This window comes from Ranitomeya variabilis, chromosome 8, assembly GCF_051348905.1.
Source record: "Ranitomeya variabilis isolate aRanVar5 chromosome 8, aRanVar5.hap1, whole genome shotgun sequence".
Lineage (NCBI taxonomy): Eukaryota > Metazoa > Chordata > Amphibia > Anura > Dendrobatidae > Ranitomeya > Ranitomeya variabilis.
This window is the reverse complement of record NC_135239.1, coordinates 102,604,673-102,625,703: the sequence shown is the minus strand read 5'-3', so window position 1 is coordinate 102,625,703 and position 21,031 is coordinate 102,604,673. Positions and strand designations below refer to the sequence as shown.

Genomic DNA, 21,031 nt, shown 5'->3' with positions numbered 1-21,031 from the left:
AGTCCCCCTATCATGAGCGACCTGGAGCAGGCGTCACCCCTATCCAGATCATCACCAACGCAGCAGCAGAAATGACGGCTGCAGAAAGGACACCGGGATGGTACCGGTAAAGGATGCTCGGGATCTCTACATAGCAAGGAGTCCAGTAAAGCGTCTACTACAAGGGATAAGCTGATGACAGACGCAGATCATCCCGAACCGGTATTTATGGGTCCATAAGGTGGTAAGTGATCTCCGTGAAAGTCAGTGATAGTAAGGATATATTTATCTCCTCTTACTATAGGGGAAGAAAAGCTCAGGCAAGACTAAGCATAAAGTATGCTCCCTCTGTAGAGAGGACCTTCCTTCCTCCTGGGAAAAGAGACTTTGTAGCACATGCATACAACAGACAGTGTCCAAAGGGCTTCCCAGGTTCGCAGCAGACCTTAAAACCCTGATAAAAAATCAGGTGGAAGATGCCTTTAAATCTTTAAAGGGAGGGAGGAAGCGAAGAAAGACTAGACACAGATCCCCAACTCCTGAGTCCAGTTATACGGATAGCGATGAGGTGGATTCGGATACATTTAACTCCTCCTCTTCATCATCTTCCTCCGGGGCCGTAGCTGTTTTCCTCTAGAAGAGACGGACAGCCTCGTTAAGGCAGTTAGGAGCACTATGGGGCTATCAGACCCTCACCCCAAATGATCAGTACAGGACATTATGTTTGGGGGTCTGGAGCAAAAAAAGAGGAGGGCCTTTCCTCTTAATGAGAGAATCCTGGCATTAATTAAAAAGGAGTGGAAAAAGCCTATAAGGAAGGCGTTGCTTATGCCAAAAAAGAAATATCCACTTGATGACGAATCTTGCTCCTTCTGGGAAAAAGCTCCTAAACTAGATGTTGCCATAGCTAAGGCATCTAAAAATATGCCCTTCCATTTGAGGACATGGGGGTCCTAAAAGATCCCATGGATAAAAAGGCAGATGCTTTTCTCAAAAGTTCATGGGAAGCAGCTGGGGGAGGGTTAAAACCGGTGGTTGCAGCCGCATGCACATCCCGTTCCCTGATGGTCTGGATAGACCAATTAGGAATCCAGCCTAAAAACAAGTCGTCTAGGGACTTTATATTAAACATTTTACCGGTAATGCGAGGAGCTGCCGCTTTCTTAGCAGATGCCTCTGCTGATTCTATCAGGCTGGCTGCTAGATTAGCAGCTTTTTCAAACGTTGTCAGGCGAGCCCTTTGGCTTAAATGTTGGCCAGGGGATCGCCAAACAAAATCTAAGTTATGTACAATCCCCTGTGAAGGAGAATTTTTATTCGGGCCCACTTTTGATGACATTTTGGAGAAGGCAGGGGATAAAAAGAAATCATTCCCCTCCCTTGCTTTTCCTTCCTACAGGAGGCACATTCGGAGCAAGAGGTACTGCCGAAGAAAGCCTGGGAAAATCCAAGATAGATGGGAAGACAAGAAAAACAAGAACAAGGGATTTATGTTTAATAAAAGCCCCACTGACAACAAAAAACCCACCCAATGAATGTTTTCCCCAGGTGGGGGGGAAAGACTGTCCCTCTTTCTCTCGGCCTGGGAGAAAATTACCAACAGTCCATGGATTCTGGACATAATAAAGTCGGGACTAAAATTAGGATTTCACAAACTTCCTCGGCCCTTCTACATGGTCACATCCCTGAGATCATCAGGAGAAGAACAACTAGCATTAGAACAAGAAGTTATGGGGCTAGTAGGCAAGGGGTTCTCCTGGAAATTCCCCCCCAGGAAAGAGGGAAAGGATATTACTCCCCCCTGTTCCTGAGGAAAAAACCGGACGGGTCCTACAGGACAAATATAAACTTGAAAAGCCTAAACAGATATCTGAATGTCCAGCCGTTCAAAATGGAGACAATAAAAACATAAATAAAAATGCTGTTTCCACTTTGTTTTATGGCAGTCTTGGACCTGAAAGACGCTTACTATCACGTCCCTATCCACAAAATCCACCAAAAATTCCTCAGCATAGCAGTTCTCATTGGGGGGGGGGTGACATGTAATTTCCAATTCTCACCTCTTCCCTTCGGTCTAGCCACATCCCCGCAGGTCTTTGCCAAGCTAGTTGCAGAGGTAATGGCCCACCTGAGGGAACAAGACACCCTGATAGTGCCATACCTCAACGACTTCCTAATAATCGGCAGCTCTTCCCTACATTGCGAAAACCAGCTAGAAAGAATCATGCGCTCATTAAAAGATCTGGGCTGGTTAGTGAACTTAACAAAATCCAGATTGTTGCCGGGTCAAATCCAGGAATATCTGGGTCTCACTTTGGACTGTGAGGCAGGAATGCCGCCTTCCACCAGAAAAGATACAAAAGATGGTGGGGCTAGTATCCAGAATGAGGGACTTACCCTCCATAACCCTCTGTCAAGCTATGTCTCTCTTGGGATCCATGACGGCTTGCATCCCTGCAGTCCAATGGGCTCAGCTTCATTCGAGGGACCTTCAATGGCAAATTTTGTCAGAAGAAGTCTCTCTAGAAGGTAATTTAGAAAGTCGGTTCAGTTTTTCTCCAGACACAATTCTATCTCTAGATTGGTGGACGTCGCAAACCAATCTTTCTCAAGGAGTTCCCTGGGTAACCCCATTCTCGAAAGTAGTAACTACAGACGCGAGCCCCAGTGGGTGGGGGGCACATCTAAATGACCTATTAGCTCAAGGGGCTTGGCCACAAAAGTTGGAGGAGGTGTCCTCCAACATGAAGGAACTCCTGGCAGTCAAGTTTGCACTCTTAGAGTTCCTAGATCCCCTTCACTCCCACCATGTCAGAGTTATGTCGGACAACAGAATAGTGGTAGCGTACCTGAATCACCAGGGGGGTACCCGCTCTCAGAATCTGATGAAAGTAACCAAAGCAATCTTCCACATAGCCGAAAGCAATTTTCTGTCTCTGTCAGGCCTTCATATAAAAGGTGTAGACAATTACAGAGCAGATTTTCTGAGCCGCTCCCATCTAAAACAGGGGGAATGGGAATTGAACAAGGCAGTGTTCATCCAGATTTCACAAAGGTGGGGTGTACCGAGCATAGACCTCTTCGCAAACAACCTAAACAAAAAGGTGGACGCCTTTTTCTCCATAGCACTATTAGGGAACCCCGTATCACTAGATGCGTTTCTAATCCCTTGGCACCATCAACTAGCGTATGCCTTTCCCCCAATTGCTCTAATTCCAGCAGTTCTGAGGAAGATTCGGGAGGACAGAGCTCATGTAATCTTAATAGCTCCGTTCTGGCCAAAAAGGGCATGGTTTTCCTGGATGATGAGGATGTCTATCTCCTATCCATGGGTACTCCCGGACCTCCCAAATCTCCTCTCCCAGGGTCAAGTTCAACATCCGCAGGTTGCAAGTTTACACTTGACAGCCGGGCATTTGAGAGGAAGCTATTAGAAAATAGGGGATTTTCTCCAGGGCTAGTATCTACCCTTCTACAAAGTAGAAAACCAGACAGTACGGAAAAATATGGAAAAAATTCCTGTCATCCTCAGGCGCCAAATTAGGTGAAGGAGTCCCTCTTAATGCCATACTAGAATTCCTACAAAAAGGGTTAGAAATTGGTCTGGCCACAAGCACTTTAAAAGTCCATGTAGCAGCGTTGGGGGCTCTATTCAGCTATGATTTGGCAGGGAATAAGTGGGTTTCAAGGTTCATTAAAGCAGCCGGGAGATCAAGACCTCTTCCTGTACGAAATACCCCTCAGTGGGATTTAAATTTAGTCCTGAAAGCCCTCACTAAACGACCGTTTGAACCGTTGGCGAATGTCCCGTTAAAAATTTTATCCCTAAAAAAATCTTTGCTGGTCGCTCTTACTTCTGTACGTAGAGTTAGCGACATACAGGCTCTATCTGCTAATCCCCCTTTTACTCAATTCCTGGATGATAGGGTTGTTCTTAAAACAGACCCATCCTACCTCCCAAAAGTAGCGTCCAGATTTCATCGGACACAAGAAATATCTCTTCCCTCTTTTTGTCCTAACCCCAATAACAAAGAGGAGGAGTTACATAGATGCCACCAGGGAGAGTAGGGAGGATGGCTCTCTTTTTGTATGTTTTCAGGGTCCCCGGAAGGGGAAGAAAGCCTCCAAGGGCACTCTGGCAAGATGGATCACGGACACCATCAGCCTGTCATACTCATGAAGTGGGGTACCCGTCCCGGGGATGTGAAAGCGCTCTCAACGAGAGCTTTGGCAACCTCTTGGGCGGAGAAGGCCGGAGCCTCGATCGATCAGATATGTAGAGCTGCTACCTGGTCTTCACCATCCACATTCTATAAGCACTATAGGTTGGACCTTTCCTCTTCAGACCTTACCTTTGGTACCTATTAATTGGGTTAACAATAACTAAGGAACAAGTTATTTTGTTACTTGCCTTACTACTTATCATAATTGTGTTATTGTTCCGATATTTGCACTGCACATGAAACCAGTTATTGGATTGGAGGCATTCCGTACATTATGAAATTGCATATGTTGAGGGATGAACCTTTTATCTCAGTTGTTATAAATAAGTTACATGTTTGAACTGAACATTTTGTGGCCTGATTAATTATCTAGGAGGCCTCTTTTTGGCGTATCATTGTTTTGAATGTGTTCTGTGTAAATTCTACTATTGGACTAATATGTATAAACCTTTGGTAAAAGGGCTCTGGAAGCAGTGGTCCCTCCCTAAATGTACAATCTCTGCAATTCTCTCCGTGGTGCCGTCGTGGGCGTCAGAGGAAAATATAGTTCTTACCCATAACGGTATTTCTCTGAGCTCACGACGGCACCCTTACATTCCCTCCCTTCAAATATGGGTGTACACATTAATATAATATCTATGTTAAATACCTAAATAAATAGCCACGCGGTATCTCAATTAAAACTTCAAGTAATGAGACATTTAGATTCTATACTTTAAGCTCCCATCATGCTCTAGTAAACAACTGATACGGGACAGAGGTACCGCCTTTTTATCTGTATGTTTCCTGTCCTTGGTGGGCAGATCCCCTCTCTCTGTGATGCCGTCGTGGGCTCAGAGAAATACCGTTATCGCGAAGAACTATATTTTTTTACGTCCAGAGCTGATGTTTTTACTGACACCATTTTGGGGTAGATGCAATGTTTTTATCGCCTTTTCTTGCGATTTATTGCAATGTTGTGGCAGCCAAAAAAACATAAGTTTGGCGTTTTTTTTTTTTGTTTTTTTTCTTGTTACATTTACCGATCGGATTAATTGTAGATTTTGATAGATCAGACTTTCACGAACATAGCGATACCAAATGTGTGTGTTTGTATTGTTTGCTTTTTAATGGGGCAAAAGGTGATTTGATCTTTTTTATATATTTTTCATATTTTTAAAAACTTTTTTTAGTTTTACCTGTCTTTGTTAGACCCTTGAAGGACTTGAAGATGTGATCATCTTATCGCTTGTACTATACATACAAAATCATGGCGCAAATCACGGTCTGATACCAATGCCAGCTAAACTCTGGCTTTCACAGGAAAATCGTAATGACAGGCATGGGGATCTTCAGCAGACCCCGGGCTGTCATTGCAACCCATTGGCGCCCTGCGATCACGTCACGGGGAATGATGTGCTCCCCTGCCAATGCATGGTTAAATGTCAATGTCCGAGATTGACAGCAGCATTTAAAATGTTAACAGCCGCGGGCGGAGCTGTTAATTAACTCAACCATCATCAGTCAGGAAAGATGCAGGTTCTGCTTGGGAGCCCACAGCAAAGGCAGGGACTCTAGTTGTGAGGTAAGTTTACGTCCTATGTCGTGAAGGTTGTACTTACTCTGAAAATCCATGTTACAATGACTTTAATTCTGATATTAAAGTAGCCCTCCTGCAAAACTTATTATTTCCTGCACCTTTGTAAATGTATACCGTATATAGTGGTGTAAATGCAGTGCTATATTCACTGTTTATCACCTTCTCCAGTTTTCAGCACCGCTCCAGTCCTCTTCTTTGTCACCTAACTACTATTCCAGCTCGATGACTGGCACTGGGGTTTGTGTGAGCTAGAGGTCACTATTACAATGTATGGAGGCTTGTTCTTGCGCTCCATAGGCTTACATTGTAACAAGGACTTCAGGCTCACACAGACCCCAGTGTTATCTGGAGAATCAGAGCACAACTTGTCACATGACTCTGAAGAGGAGCGTAGAGGTGCAGGACACCAGCGAAGCAGGCGATCAGTGAATATATTACTTACACTACATGTATATTTACACAGGTGCAGGCAATACAAAGTGTTTTGTGAGTGATTTTTTTAGATTGATATAACTGGTGTATTCAGACTGCCCACCCAGCCTGACTGCCAGCAGCAGCTCATACTGAGCAGTGTGGGATCTCAGCTGCAGGAGGGATACCGAAGCTAACTAAGTGGACTCCCAACTTCTCATAAGAAGTTGTCCGAAATAGCCGCCATCACATAATTCAAGCTGCAACGCATCCTAGTCTGAAGAAACCCTGCTCGAAACACAGGTCAATGCATGATTTCAGAACAATGTCCTGTCAGGCTCATTCTACTTAATGCCTGCACCTTGTCCAGCTGTAAACCGTCGGCTGAGTGAGATGATCAGTTTTGCTCTTCATGATGCTGCTCCTCAGCATGACTGGAACTTGCATTAAGGATGTATTCACACTAAGTTTTTTGCTGAGTATTTGGGGCAGAAACTTCAAAATTAATTCCAAACCATGAGTGATTGGGACTTGGAGAGTTTCTGCTCTGTGTAAGCACACTGCTAGGCTACTTTCACACTAGCGTCGGTACGGGGCCGTCGCGCTGCGTCGGCCCGATGTACCGACGCATACTGTGACTGTGCAAGCGCCGCACAACGGGGGCAGCGGATGCTGTCTTTCCACGCGTCCGCTGCCCCATTGTGAGGTGCGGGGAGGTGGAGTTCCGGCCGCGCATGCGCGGTCGGAAATGGCGGACCGTCGGCACAAAAAACCGTTACATGTAACGTTTTTTGCGGCCGGCGGTCCGCCATAACATGACGCAACCGTCGCACGACGGATGCAACGTGTGGCAATATGTCACAATGCGTCACTAATGTTAGTCTATGGGGGAAAAACGCATCCTGCAGACGACTTTGCAGGATGCTTTTTTTCGCCAAAACGACGCATTGCGACGTATGCAAAAAAACGCTAGTGTGAAAGTAGCCTTAGATCGCTCAGAATATTTGTCTTGGGTACTGTTCCTTCAGGCAACCCATCCTAATGCATACCTAAGGCGGGCTGCAGCCTGAAATGCAGTATGTGACGGCATTTTGGAGAACTTGTCGGCTAATTTCACCCCCCCCTTAAGCTGAAACTTTCAAAAGAGGATCGTATTCATTTTTAATTTATTTTAAAGACCAGCATCATCATCTTGAGGTCTAAGAGATCTATTTAATATTCTATGTAGCTTTTGTTTTCAAACCTAATGACATATCCCATTTAAGTGTTATTTACATCATTTACTAGTTCATTAATTTTTCACACTGCCATAATATTTTTCAAACAGAAATAAGGAATGTCCGACATGTCGTAAAAAGCTGGTGTCCAAAAGATCACTACGACCAGACCCAAACTTTGATGCCCTGATAAGTAAAATCTATCCAAGTCGAGATGAATATGAAGCTCATCAGGAAAGAGTTCTGGCCAGGATCAGCAAACATAACAATCAGCAAGCACTAAGCCATAGTATTGAGGAGGGCCTAAAAATCCAAGCCATGAACAGGTAATGTGACTGGTGCTGTATGCGGTAATGTGCAGTATGAATGAGGTTCTAGTAAACCAGCTATGTGGCATGGCCCGCTTTCTTTCTTTTTTCACAACTTGCTAACAACCCAAATCTGACGTGACTGTAAGCACAATTTTAGCATTACTGTTAGCAGGAACTCCGTATTCCAGTGCATGGTGGTGGCTGTATATTGTGGGTACTACACCTCCTATACAACTACAACATTAGATCGTCAGTTGTCGTAACCCAGTGCCTGATGCACACAACATGGTCCTCCAGGCTCTCCACACTGTATGTGCAAACGTGGAGCTATTTTTTTCCTGTATCACCCTATACCAAAGCGGGTACTAAAATAAAAAGCTAACAAAAATGTTGTATTTTCAGAGAAAATGTTAAATGTGTTTCCTCCATGAAATTCTTTCGGATGACCTATCCTGGGGATAGATCAATATGAGAGAGGTCAGGGTCAGGCACCCCACCAGTCAGCTGATATTTGCTCCAGCAATATACAGAGCTGGCTTCCACTTCTTACATTGCTTACATCTGTCTGCTGCCAGAGCAAAACTCCGCTTGCTGGATCCCGGACCCCCCTGATCTGATTGATGTATGCTCCTATACTACAGAAAGGTATACAATAGTCTAGTCCCAGACAACCCCTTCAAGTGCTAAATGTCTTGATTTACTTAAATCCAGTACTTCTCCAGAAATAACATTCTGTTAATTCACATTCATGTAACATTGCTGTGTCGTTCACATCGGCCATTGCCAAGACACCCAAACACAGTTCATGGCATCCAAACCGCGATTCTGGTTACCGGCAAGTGCTGGTTTGGTTTATCTATACTGTTCCTGGATGCTGGCTTGTTTCTGTGCACTCGTAAGATCACCAGATCCACAGGAGTCGGTGGAGGGCAGGAGAGAAGGGCGAGGGCTTCATTTGTTTAGTTTTTTTACCTTTATTTTTGTGCTGCTCAAAAAAGACTGGTAGTTTGTGATCACTGCAGCAACACCCCACATTGCATTATTACTGGAGATGTATTGTGTGTTGACCGCACAGGCGGCAGCTGGTAATGTACAGTAAGTATATAGCAAGCAGTTCTATTGTCTTTTGTATATAGAACAATTGTATGTTCTTACATCTCTGTAGTTATACAACACTAAATGATTTATGGCTATTCTGCTGATCATATAAACAAGGGTCGGTCAATGGAAGCAGCGTTGCATGTATAATGGCCCTTGTATGGTGGCACATGGAGCACTTATGGGTCTGTGGTAGTGATGAGCGAGTATGCTCGTTACTCGACCTTTTCGAGCATGCTCGGGTCTTCTCTGAGTGTCTTGGGCGTGCTCAGAGGTTTAGTTGTTGCTAGACTGCCTGAATACATGTGGGGATTTCCTAACAAACAGGCCATCAATGCATGTGTTCAGGCTGTATAGCAGCCGCAAATCATGCAGCTGCGGCAACACAAACTAAATCTCAGAGCACGCCCAAAATACTCAGAGAACACCCATGCGTGCTCGGAAAGCTTGAGTAACGAGCATACTCGCCCATCACTAGTCTGTAGTGTAGACTTGTATGCACTCTAAGGGGCCTCAGTGAGGACCCATATTTACCCCAGAAGCAATGCTTCTATAGAAGAATATCTGTAACATGGGATGGCATGGAGCCATTGAGGTACAGGTCGGATCTAAAGCTTGCCAAGGGTGCCCTATTAGGATCTGTACAACAATGACCCAGAATACGGCTGTGGACCTGTAGCCTCAGCAGAATAAGTGTTTTTCAGAGACCTTTACCCACTGATATAAAATCTACCCCCTTATGAGTTGAATGCACGGGTAATTATTAGAGGTATCTTCTGTTTTGTGCTGTGTACAGGGAAAGGAGAACATTCTAAGCTGCTTACCAGTTTCTTCTTCTGGAAAATAATCCAACCGCAGGAGAAGAACATTATGGTAAGCCAATTTAGAATTTTCTCTTTTTTTTTTAGCATCAAAACATTTATTTAGGTGAAGAAAACATTCATGTAATGTGGCACTTGAGAAATATATCTAAGAGTATCTGAACAACACATCCCACGAATGTCTGTGCAAAATATTAGCCAAGATGCGGAGTTGGATTAACACCTTGTATGCTATGCACCATGAGAGCATTCTTCAGTATATCACGGTTTAATTTGTTTTTACATTTCCACAAGCGACTACTGGGGAATATTTACATTGTAAGAATTAAGTTTCAGTCCTACACTATGGCTGCACCAGGCTTGTCCTCTGTCTGGGACCCATTCATGCTATGCTAAAGAACGCAGTGGCATACAATGGCTCAGGAGCAATCAGTTATCCTAGATGTGGGGTATGCACACGTGTAAGGCTGTGACGGCTCATCTTAAAACATGAGTGAGCAAAAATAATATCCTACATTACAAATCCTGTTCTACAGACTCCTCTGCCCTAGGTAACCATTATATTGGGAGAAAAGGGCTGTGGAAACTCATCCAGAAAACTGGATGCATAGTCACAAGCACTTGTGTGGGAGTTGTTACGTGCAGGACATTACTGAGTCATTTCCTTTTATTTCAGGTTACAAAGAGGTAAAAAGCAGCAGGTGGAGAATGGGAGTGGGGCGGAAGACAACGCAGACAGCTCCCACTGCAGTAATGCTTCTGTCCATAGCAATCAGGAAGCGGGGCCGAGCAACAAGAGGACCAAAACTTCTGACGATTCGGGGTTAGAGCTGGACACCAACACTGAAGCCGTTACTATGGATCCTGCGCTGGATGGGTCCAGTGAGATAGAGTTGGTGTTCAGACCCCACCCTACACTAATGGAGAAAGATGATAATGCCCAGACTCGGTAATAATTATTTATTTATATAGCACCATTAATTCCATGGTGCTGTATATTAAAATACAAATATCACTTACAGTAAACAAAACTAACAATGACAGACTAAGGCCTCTTTCACACTTCAGTCTTTTGGCGTCAGTCTGAAACCGCCATTTTCCTCAAATAGCGGATCCGCCATTATTTTTTGGCGGATCCGCTATTTTCCCATAGACATACATTAGCGACGGATTGTGGCGGATGGTCGTCCGTTCCATCCGCCATGTGACGGATCCGTCGAGATTTGGCGGACGTCATCTAGACATAGACGGACATTATAAAGTTTTTTGTCTGCGCCGAAATGGCGGTTTGCGACGGATCCGTCGCGTCCGCCATTCCATAGAATTGGTGCCGGATCCGTCGCAACAGTCATTTGGCAGATCTGTTGCCCCAATCCACTTTTTCAATTGCGCATGCTCCAAAAAGTAGATACTTTTCCCAGATTACCCCCAAGTAGCGGATTCGTCACTATGTCGGAGCAGACTGACGCCAAACAACTGAAGTGTGAAAGAAGCCTAACATGACTAACACTGCCATAATATTTTTCCAGAAGAGGGGAAGGTAGCAGAAGTTAGTGATAGATTGAAGAGATGGGTTAGGGATGGGATAAGTGTAGTGGTGAGGTTGGGGAGGAGGTGGGATGTGATGCGGTCAAGCGCACAAGTGGTAAGGTGATTTGGAAAGAAGATGAGCAAGCTGTCCTTTAGTGATTTTGGAGAGGGACGTTATGGGGTTAGGGCATTGGTCTGGCATACAAAGGGGTTGTGGTGGTCGGACAACAAAGACTTGCCTTGTTTGGTCTATCTTATTTTTGAAGTGTGGCAAAGTCCTCGGCAGAGATTAAGGAAGTTGGATGGGGCAGTGGGGGTGTAGGTTTGGGTTTGTGGGACAGGGAAGATACAAGGGATGTAAAGTAGGCCTGTTTAGCAGAGGTGAGAGCTGATTTGAATGCGACTGTTGCTTGTTTGAGTGCAGTGAAATCATCTTGCGATTGTGTATTCTTCCAACGCCATTCTGCAATTCTGGATACTTGCTGAAGCTTTTTAGTGGTTATTGTGCTAGGGTTGTCTATTGATTCGTCACACTCTGCTATGCATGACGGTTACCGAGTCGATGGCTGATGCAAGAGTGGCATTGTAGAAACTAGTGGCAGTGTCTGTGTTGTGGAGTGAAGCTATGGAGGTCAGTGGCCGAATAGAGTCAGAGAGTGTGCGAGTGTCTAGATGTGCGCGTGTTGCTGGACATGGGTGACAGGTGTGGAGGACAGTGATGAGAAAGTGAGCAGATGGTGGTCAGAGGGAGAGGGAAGGTTGCGAATTTAGATAGGAAGCAGAAACAGGTGAAGATGAGGTCTAGTGTGTGTCCGTCCGTCTGTGTGGGTGGCTGAGGAGGACCACTGAGTAAGTCCCAAAGATGAAGTAAGAGACAGGAGTTTGGAGGCTGCTGACTGGTAGGTGTCAATGGGGATGTTGAAATCACCCATGATGATGGTGGGAATGTCAGCAGAGAGAAAGTGAAGAAGCCAGGTGGAGAATTGGTCAATAAAGGCAGTGGTTGGGCTCGAAGGTCGTTATATGATGACCATTTGGAGGTTGGAGGGAGAGTAGATGCGGACAGAGCGGACTTCAAAAGAGGGGAGGATAAGGGAGGGAAGAGGTGGAATTGGGTTAAAGGTACAGTTGGAAGAAAGGAGAAGGCCCATTCCTCCACCATGTCTGTTGCCAGGACAAGGAGTGTGGGTGAAGTGGAGGCCACCGTAACATAACGCAGCAGGGGAGGCTGTGTCGGAGGGTGTCAGCTATGTTTCGGTGAGGCTCAGGAAAGAAAGATTACGAGAGGTAAAGAGGTCGTGAATCATGTGGAGTTTATTGCAGACAGAGCGGGCATTCCAGAGAGAGTGAGCAGGGTGATGGGTGTCATGGATTTGAGGTGGGCAAGATTTGGGGTGTTTATATTGGGTTGGAGTGATAAAAGAGGGTAATAATGGGAAGTATGACATGTGGGGGTCCATGATTAGGAGATATGTCGCCAGCAGTACGGAGAAGCAGAGCGAGACAGAGCAGGTGGGAGAAGGGAGAGTGGGCGGCTTGTTTTGTGTTTTATTAGGAGAGATCTGGGGTTGAGGAGCAAGTCAGCGGAGGAGGTCAGGTGGAGAGGCAAGAGGGAAGGGGAGATTATTATTTGGGGATAGGGAAGGAGAGTGAGGAGTAATGGAACCAAAACCGTTAGAGCATATGTCAGTATGATGAGACTAAGTGTGGAGGAAGAGAAGAAAGAAATGTAGTACATTTAATAACAGTTGTTAGTCGTACCTTCTGTTTACTTCTGGCATATTTCTGCTGTATCATTTTAGAGACATCCTTATGTAGACAGACCATGGTCAAAGCAGACGCAACTCTGAATTTACAACAAGCAAAATGCACATGAAATAGGCCAGATGTGATCAGGAGGGAGGGGAAGCAGGGAGACTGGTCACAGACACAGGAGGGGAGAAATTAGAAGTCAGAAGAGAAAATGCAAAGGCAAATAGCCAGATTAAAATGGAAAGCTAAAGCCAACTGTGTGTTAGCATCAAAGAATTAAGGTGGGAAAACATGCAGGAAGAAAAAAAAACAGTTATAGCAGATGGTTACAGGGTGAGTGGGATCAGGAAAGATGGGTGATGGTGATGGGATTGCAGTCATAATAAAGTAGTAATGTGAGCATATAATACCACATTGTGGAGACTAAACGCTGTGCCCACGTGTGTTGGTATTGCCAACTCATGCGCTCATTCGCCCCTGCATGTGGCCGCCACAGCGTGGGATCCTACTGTATATACATTTCAGCCCATTGGAGGCATTATTATTATTATTTTACCATCCTACTGCATAAATATGATGACTTCATGCAATTGGTCCAAGATTATACTGTTAATATTAGTTCCAAAGTTTTGAATATTGTACATTTTCGTATGAACTGTATATTTTTTATGTATGTTTATTGTTTTGATTAGTGGTCGTTATCAGTTCACAGCCATGTTTCCTCTCCTGCCATTGTACATGCTGCTGTGTCTACATTAGCTTATTACAGGATAGGTGGGGCATATAATCACTTGGCACCTATGATCATGTACGTCAGCACTGTGGTGCTCTGTGCGAAGGTCCTTAATGGATTATATTCATTGTGCCTTGCAGTTGTAATCTGTTTGCCCTGCTGTGTGTGACCATCTTGGTTATAATAGGTACCTGATTGGGTTTGGTAGGGTCGGTTAGGGCAAGACGACGGTAAGCAAGGCCGCCATTTGCACAATATAGAGTGCCATCCTCCTCGGCTAGATAGGGACCTTGTGTAGCACCATAGGTTTATACGGTCTCATCAGGGGTTGACTAACACAGAGTGTGTCTTTGTATTTTAAGAAAGGGTATTTGTACTTTTAAAGCATATCTAATAAAAATGACTTAAAGGACTATATAATTTTTCTGTGAATATACTAGAGGCTGCATACCTTACATTGTCATATACGGTACTGTGAATTTCTCTTAGCCGTTTAGTTGCCACTGTCAATCTCTAATATCAGCATTTAAATGGAGCGACTTCCAGTTCAATCGCAGGATACCGGTGGGTTACCATAGCAGGCAAGGGCCTAAAGGGACTAAAAATAAGTAAAAAATTGTAGAGACAAAATGAAAAAAATATACATACTAAAAAAAAAAATCAAATCTCCCCATTTTTCTCTGATTTTTAAAAATAATGAAGAAATAAAGTAAACATATTTGGTATCACTGCATCTGTAAAAGTCTGGTCTATAAAAAATATAAGAGTAACGCAAATGGTTCACATCGTAAAGAGAGAAATAATCAAAACGCAAGAATTGTGAGTTTTGTTAATCACACCACCTCAAAAAAAGCAGTAAAAACTGATCAAAACGTTGTCCATACCATATATTGAAATTAATAACACTCCAAAAAACTAGACCTCAAACAGCTCAATCTAATGGAAAAATATCAGCATAATGCATCTCAGAAAAGAGCGACACAAACCAAGGGTTTTTCTTTTTATAAATTTTTTCCACCACATTAAAAAATGCTTGTTTGGTATCACTGTAATTGTACTGATCAGGAAAATCATCTTTCACAATAAGCCACGTAAAAACATGACCCAAAAAACTGACGGAATTACATTTAATGCACCATTTCACCCAACTTGAAATTATTTTCCTGTTTTTCAGGACACTATCATATACTGAACTTGTGCCATTCAAAACTAAACTCATCCTGCAAAGAAAAATCTTAGAAGAAGGGGATGAGCAAATGCAAACGTAAAAAATGAAAATTTTGCTGCAAGAGGCAAAGCGGTTCATGGGGTTTTGTGGGAGCAGAGTTAATGACTGATTCCCTGGTCACTTCATGCTTATGAGACATATCTTGTAGTCTGCTCCTGCTGCTATATAAGGGGTTGTGTGTAGATGGGGCGGCAGGTTCTGGGTGGCGGATTGGCTTTAGAGACCTGCCTGCATTTTGTTAATTTGTTACCTTATGCTTAAAAATAATTACTACTGCTACTATTGTGTTTTTACATTATAAGGTACATAAAAACGTCTGGAAATGCCACAGTCGATCATTTATCCAAGTACTTGGCAGTAAGGTTGGCTCTTGAAGAATTGCGATGTAAAGGAGAGACAAACCAAATGAGTCTGAACGCGGCCAGTGAAAAACAGTACACCATATACATTGCTACAGCCAATGGGCAATTTACAGTGAGTATTACATATGCCAAGCCATCTTTTACTGACTTTTTTTATATAGCTGTAATTAACAAATCGTATGACATGTTTAATTTTTTTTTTTGTGAATAGTGGAAAGGTCCACCAGTAGTTTTACTTTTATGGTGGAAGGAAAAAGAATGCTATTTGATGGGCCACTACATTTGCTATAGAATATCTTGTGAGAAAACTTTGATTTTTTTTTTGTGTGTCACTACATTCAGAGAGTGCTTTGTACATGAGGGACCTTGCAGTGTGGTGTTTCTGGATATCGGTGGGCAGTACTGGGCATATCACCTGGGCTTGGTATACTCGGACGATCAGCGTTCGCTCAGGTTTGGTCAGGAGATCCTTTGTGACTTGTAAATGATGGACCTTGCAGTGTGGTGTTTCTGGATATCGGTGGGCAGTACTGGGCATATCTCCTGGGCTCGGTACACTTGGACGATCATCATTCTCTCATGTTTGGTCAGGAGATCCTTTGTGATTTGTAAATGAGGGACCTTGCAGTGTGGTGTTTCTGGATATCGGTGCTCAGTACTGGGCATATCTCCCGGGCTCGGAACACTCGGACGATTAGTGTTCGCTCAGGTTAAGCTAATTAAAAAATGAATTCCAGCATATCCACATTTTTTATAACATTTGAGATGAATTCTTTTGCCCTGGACTGATTCTCTCATATCTAATCCATTCTCATTTTTGTGAATCGATGATTTAGGCTTCTTTTCTTCTAGGTGCTAAATGGTTCATTCTCTTTGGAACTAGTCAGCGAAAAGTACTGGAAGGTGAATAAACCAATGGAACTTTACTACGCACCAACTAAGGAGCACAAGTAGTGGGAAACCCGGTGAGAGGGCTCTTCCTTACCTGGTGATAATACCATGTGGACTTTGCACTTGTGAAGCCGGTGACACCTCCTACCTGACGGACACTTGTCAGCACATTTTCAAAGACAATTTTCTGACTGTTTCTGGAGACTTGGTCTTGGAGCAAAGAGACTTCTTTGACACAAGGATGACGGCTTTATCTTCGGATGCTTCTCGTTATTTGTATTTATTTATTTAGTAAAATGTTGGTAACTGGTAAGTACGCAACGTATGGACTGAACTGTAGTGCTGGCAAAATGCAGACTATGTATCCAATCTACATTTTGGAGCACAATGAATGTGGTAAATGGGCACATATGCTACATCATTTCCATTTTACATAATGCTACATTATGACACGTCCAGAAAGGTAATTTTGTAAACCACCCATATACCTCCTCCATTTACATCTGTCACATTGAAACTATTGGACAAGGCTTGTATTGCATCTATGGTTAACAGAGGGAAGCTCTGTATTGTGTATTTTACGCATGTGAGGGTTTGACATTATAATTGTGAAGGGTTGAGTCCTCGGATTATGATGTATATATCCTTTGTAAATAAAACACTGAGCTGGCATGAGTTATTTCTGCATTGTGACCTTTTTTTTAACATATTTTGCTCTTTTTAACTTCGTAATAGCGGCAGAGCATGCGCCATGTCATCAAAATGTCTGTGGCTGGACTAAGCATAAGGCAGTGTTCACACAGCTTTTTCATGTGGATTTTTTCAGTTTGAAAAATAAAATCGCGTACATTTGATGCACATTTTGACAGTTTTTGTGTGTGGAATGTATTTTTTGGTTCATTCAGCGGTCAAATTTGGAGCTTTTTGGAAATGCCTCAAAAAATTCACTGTGGGTTAAAAAAAAACAACATCAGAGAGAAACTCGTAGCAAAAAGGAAGCATTGCATTAAAGGAACATTTTTCCATTGAAATCGATATGAATTTTATCGAATATGTCTCTTTTTTTAAGATTTCAGAGCAGAATCTACTCCAAAATGTTAAGATTCTGAGCATATCCCAAAAAGGATTGACAGCTTTGTACACTCCTTTTCTGTTAGAGGAATTCCGCATAATAAACTGATCCCAGGTTGTCTCTGTAGGATCTCCAACCACGGCTGTTAACATGTTAAATGCCACTGTCAGTCTCTGTGAGAGTGTAACCTAGATTTCAAGGGAGTGCTATCTGATAGTGATGAGCGAGTGTACTCCTTGCTCAGGTTTTCCCCGAGCACGCTCGGGCGACCTCCGAGTATTTATGACTGCTCAGAGATTTAGTTTTCATCACGGCAGCTAAATGATTTACAGCTAGTAGCCAGGCTGAGTACATGTGGGGGTTGCCTGGTTGCTAGGGAATCCCCACATGTAATCAATCTGGCTAGTAGCTGTAAATCATTCAGCTGCCGCGACGAAAAGTAAATCTCCAAGCAGTCATAAATACTCGGAGGTCACCCGAGCTACCAGTACACTCGCTCATCACTACTATCTGAGCATAGTATTAGATTGTCATGATTGGTAGCAAATAAGAGATTTTGCTCACCATATACGGTTGTGCATATTATTATTTATTTATATAGCACCATTAATTCCATGGTGCTGTACACATCAAAATACAAATACTTACAGTAAACAAAACTAACAATGACAGACTGATACAGAGGGGCGAGGACCCTGCCCTTGTGGGCTTACATTCTACAGGATTGTGGGGAAGAAGACAGTAGGTCGGGGGTTGCAGTAGCTCCAATGGTGTTGAGGTGGTTGGTATGGTCATTAAAGGTTGTAAGCTTCTTTGAAGAGATGGGCTTTCAGGTTCCGTTTGAAGGATCCAAATGCGGTGGATAACCAGATATGTTGGGGCACAGAATTCCAGATGATGGGGGATATTCGGGAGAAGTCTTGGAGGCGATTGGGTGAGGAGCGAATAAGCGCGGAGGAGAGGAGGAGGTCTTGGGAGGACCGGAGATTACGTGAGGCAAGATATTAAGAGATTAGTTCAGAAATATCCGGAGGTGAAAGGTTATGGATGGCTTTGTAGGTCAGTGTTAGTAGTTTAAACTGGATACGCTTGGAAATTGGGAGCCAGTGAAGAGATTTGCAAAGAGGGGAAGCAGGAGTGTAGTGAGGAGAGAGATTAGTCAGGCAGCAGAGTTAAGGACGGACTGGAGGGGTGCGAGAGTGTTAAAACGTAGGCCACAAAGGAGGATGTTGCAGTAGTCGAGGCAGTAGATGATTAGGGCATGCACAAGCATTTTGGTATTGTGAGGGTTGAGGAAAGGACCGCTTCTGGAAATATTTTTGAGCTGGAGGCGACAGTAGTGGCGAGAGCTTGGATGTGTGGTTTAAAGGACAGGGCAGAGTCAAGGGTTACTCCGAGGCAGCATATTACCTTGACGAGGGAAAGTGTGAATTCATTTATTGTGATAGATCAGGTAGGGAAGGTGTGCGAGATGGAGTTTGAGGAAGCGAGAGGAGAAGGAGGATATGGCTGATAGACACTCTGGGATTCTGGAGAGCAGAGAGGTGACATCTCGGCCAGAGAGGTAGATGTGTTATCGGCATATAGATGGTGCTGGAAGCCATAGGACTTTGAGTTGTCTCAGGCCAAGGGTATGGATTAAGAGAAGGGGTCCTAGGACAGAGCCTTGAGGGACACCAACAGAGGGGGCCAGATGAAGAGGTAATATGGGAGTAGGAAACGCTAAATGTGCAGTTGGTAAGGTATGAGAAGATCCAGGATAGGGTGAGGTCTTTGACACCAAAGGAAGAGAGGATCTGTAGTAGGAGACAGTGGTCATTTGTGTCGAAGGCAGAGGGCAGGTCTAGAAGGAGGAGTATAGCAAAATGTCTGTGTTAGCTTTGGCTGTAAGAAAGTAGTTCGTAAGTTTGGTCAGGGCAGTCTCAGTGGAATGGTGGGGACGGAAGCCAGATTGTAGGTTGTCGAAGAGAGAGTTAGATGCAAGGTGAGAGGAAAGTTCAGCGTGGACGTGGTGCTCAAGTAGTTTGGAAGGAAATGGGAGCAAAGATATGGGGCAGTACGTAGTGGTATAGAACATAGTACATGGGGCTGGACATAGTGCTCGGGTCAAGGGAAGGCTTTTTGAGGATAGGTGTGATTGTGGCATGTTTGAAAGCAGAGGGGAAGGTACCAGAAGTTAGTGATAGATTGAAGAGATGGGTTAGGGATGGGATTAGTGTAGTGGTGAGGTTGGGAAGGAGATTGGATGGTGTCAAGTGCACAAGTGGTAAGGTGTGATTTGGAGAGAAGATGAGCAAGTTGTCCTTTAGTGATTTTGGAGAGGAATGTTATGGGGTTAGGGCATTGGTCAGACATACAAAGGGGTTGTGGTCGGACAACAAAGACTTGCCTTGTTTGGTCTATCTTATTTTTGAAGTGTGTGGCAAAGTCCTCAGCAGAGATTAAGGAAGTCGGAGGGGGCAGTGGTGGGCGGAGGAAGAAGTTACAGGTGTTGAACAACTGTTTGGGGTTGTGGGATAAAGAAGATATGAGGGATGTGAAATAGGCCTGTTTAGCAGAGGTGAAAGCTGACTTGAATGCGAGTGTTGCTTGTTTGAGTGCAGTGAAATCATCTTGCGAAAGCGTTTTCTTCCAACGCCGTTCTGCAAATCTGGATACTTTACCGAAGCTTTTTAGTGATGTTATTGTGCCAGGGTTGTCTATTGATTCGTCGCACTCTGCTATGCATGACAGGGGTGACCGAGTCGATGGCTGATGCCAGAGTGGCATTGTAGAAAGCAGTGGCACTGTCTGTGTCGTGGGATGAAGCTATGGAGGACAGTGGCTGAATAGATTCAGAGAGTGTGCGAGGGTCTAGATGTGCGAGGTTTCTGCGTGGGTGTGCATGTTGCTGGACATGGGTGACAGGTGTGGAGGACCGTGATGAGAAAGTGAGTAGATTTTTCAGATAGAGGGAGAGGGGAGGTTATGAAGTTAGATAGGGAGCAGAAACTGGTGAAGACCATGTCTAATGTGTAAAAAAGTCAACCAACAGCACACAGATGAAGGTTGCACGCTCCAAAGTCCAAGGATCCAACTGGACCAATACTCACAAAAGAAAAAGAAGGAGCAGCATCCATTCCAGGTGAAGAATATTCACAAAGATCTTTATTCTGCCATCACAGGAAACGTTTCAGCCAAAATGGCCTTTGTCAAGTATACAATATATCACATATACTCGAATGGAGGAAAACCTTGTTAAATTCCGTAGTGACATTGAAAAGACAAAGAGGTTTAAATGGTTCCGTGACATGGAGGATTATAGATCGGGTCGAATTTTTTCGTGGCATCCCGGTTCACAGTCATCCTTTAATAATCGAAGACCTAGAGCCTTTCATCAAAAGAAAAAGAGGAGACCACAAGAGAGGGATCCACAGAGATTTGGTTTCACCACAGCAGAGTCTGACTCTCCTGATGACTCTAATTTGGGAGCTTCTTCTTCCTCTTCTAGTTTTTTAGGAGCCAAAAAATCGGACACAACAACTACAAAAGGAGGAACCGCAGAGGTGGGAGAAAGCACAGGAGGAGTCGGCATGAATCAAGATCGGAGGAAGTTTTACAAGTCCCCTATGAGAACTCGGAACAGGGACGAGCGACAGAAAGCGAATTGAATCGCAATGAGCTGGTGGTAAATATATCATCTGTACAGTTGTCAAAAGTTGAATGTGATATTTTGTCTAAAGGACTTTCTTTTTGTCCAAAAAATTTTCCTGACTGGTTCCAGATTGAATGTGATCTATATGCATTCTTCAGAAGGTTACGGTTAACCTCATATTTCTCTGAGA

At 43.9% G+C, this 21,031-nt stretch overlaps 1 protein-coding gene across 2 annotated transcripts in view; it reads left to right on the top strand.

Moving 5' to 3' along the window:
• Positions 1-16,810, top strand: part of RNF2 (ring finger protein 2) — a 31,536-nt gene extending 14,726 nt beyond the window's left edge. The window contains exons 4-7 of one of the 2 annotated variants that reach the window (XM_077277346.1): positions 7,520-7,735; positions 10,316-10,588; positions 15,185-15,356; positions 16,097-16,810. In XM_077277346.1, coding sequence (XP_077133461.1) covers positions 7,520-7,735; positions 10,316-10,588; positions 15,185-15,356; positions 16,097-16,198 — 763 coding nt within the window. In that variant the 3' untranslated portion in view covers positions 16,199-16,810. Of the gene's footprint in view, positions 1-7,519; positions 7,736-10,315; positions 10,589-15,184; positions 15,357-16,080 lie in introns of both variants that reach the window. The other variant, XM_077277347.1, reaches the window with a different exon arrangement.
• Positions 16,811-21,031: the final 4,221 nt, after the last annotated feature.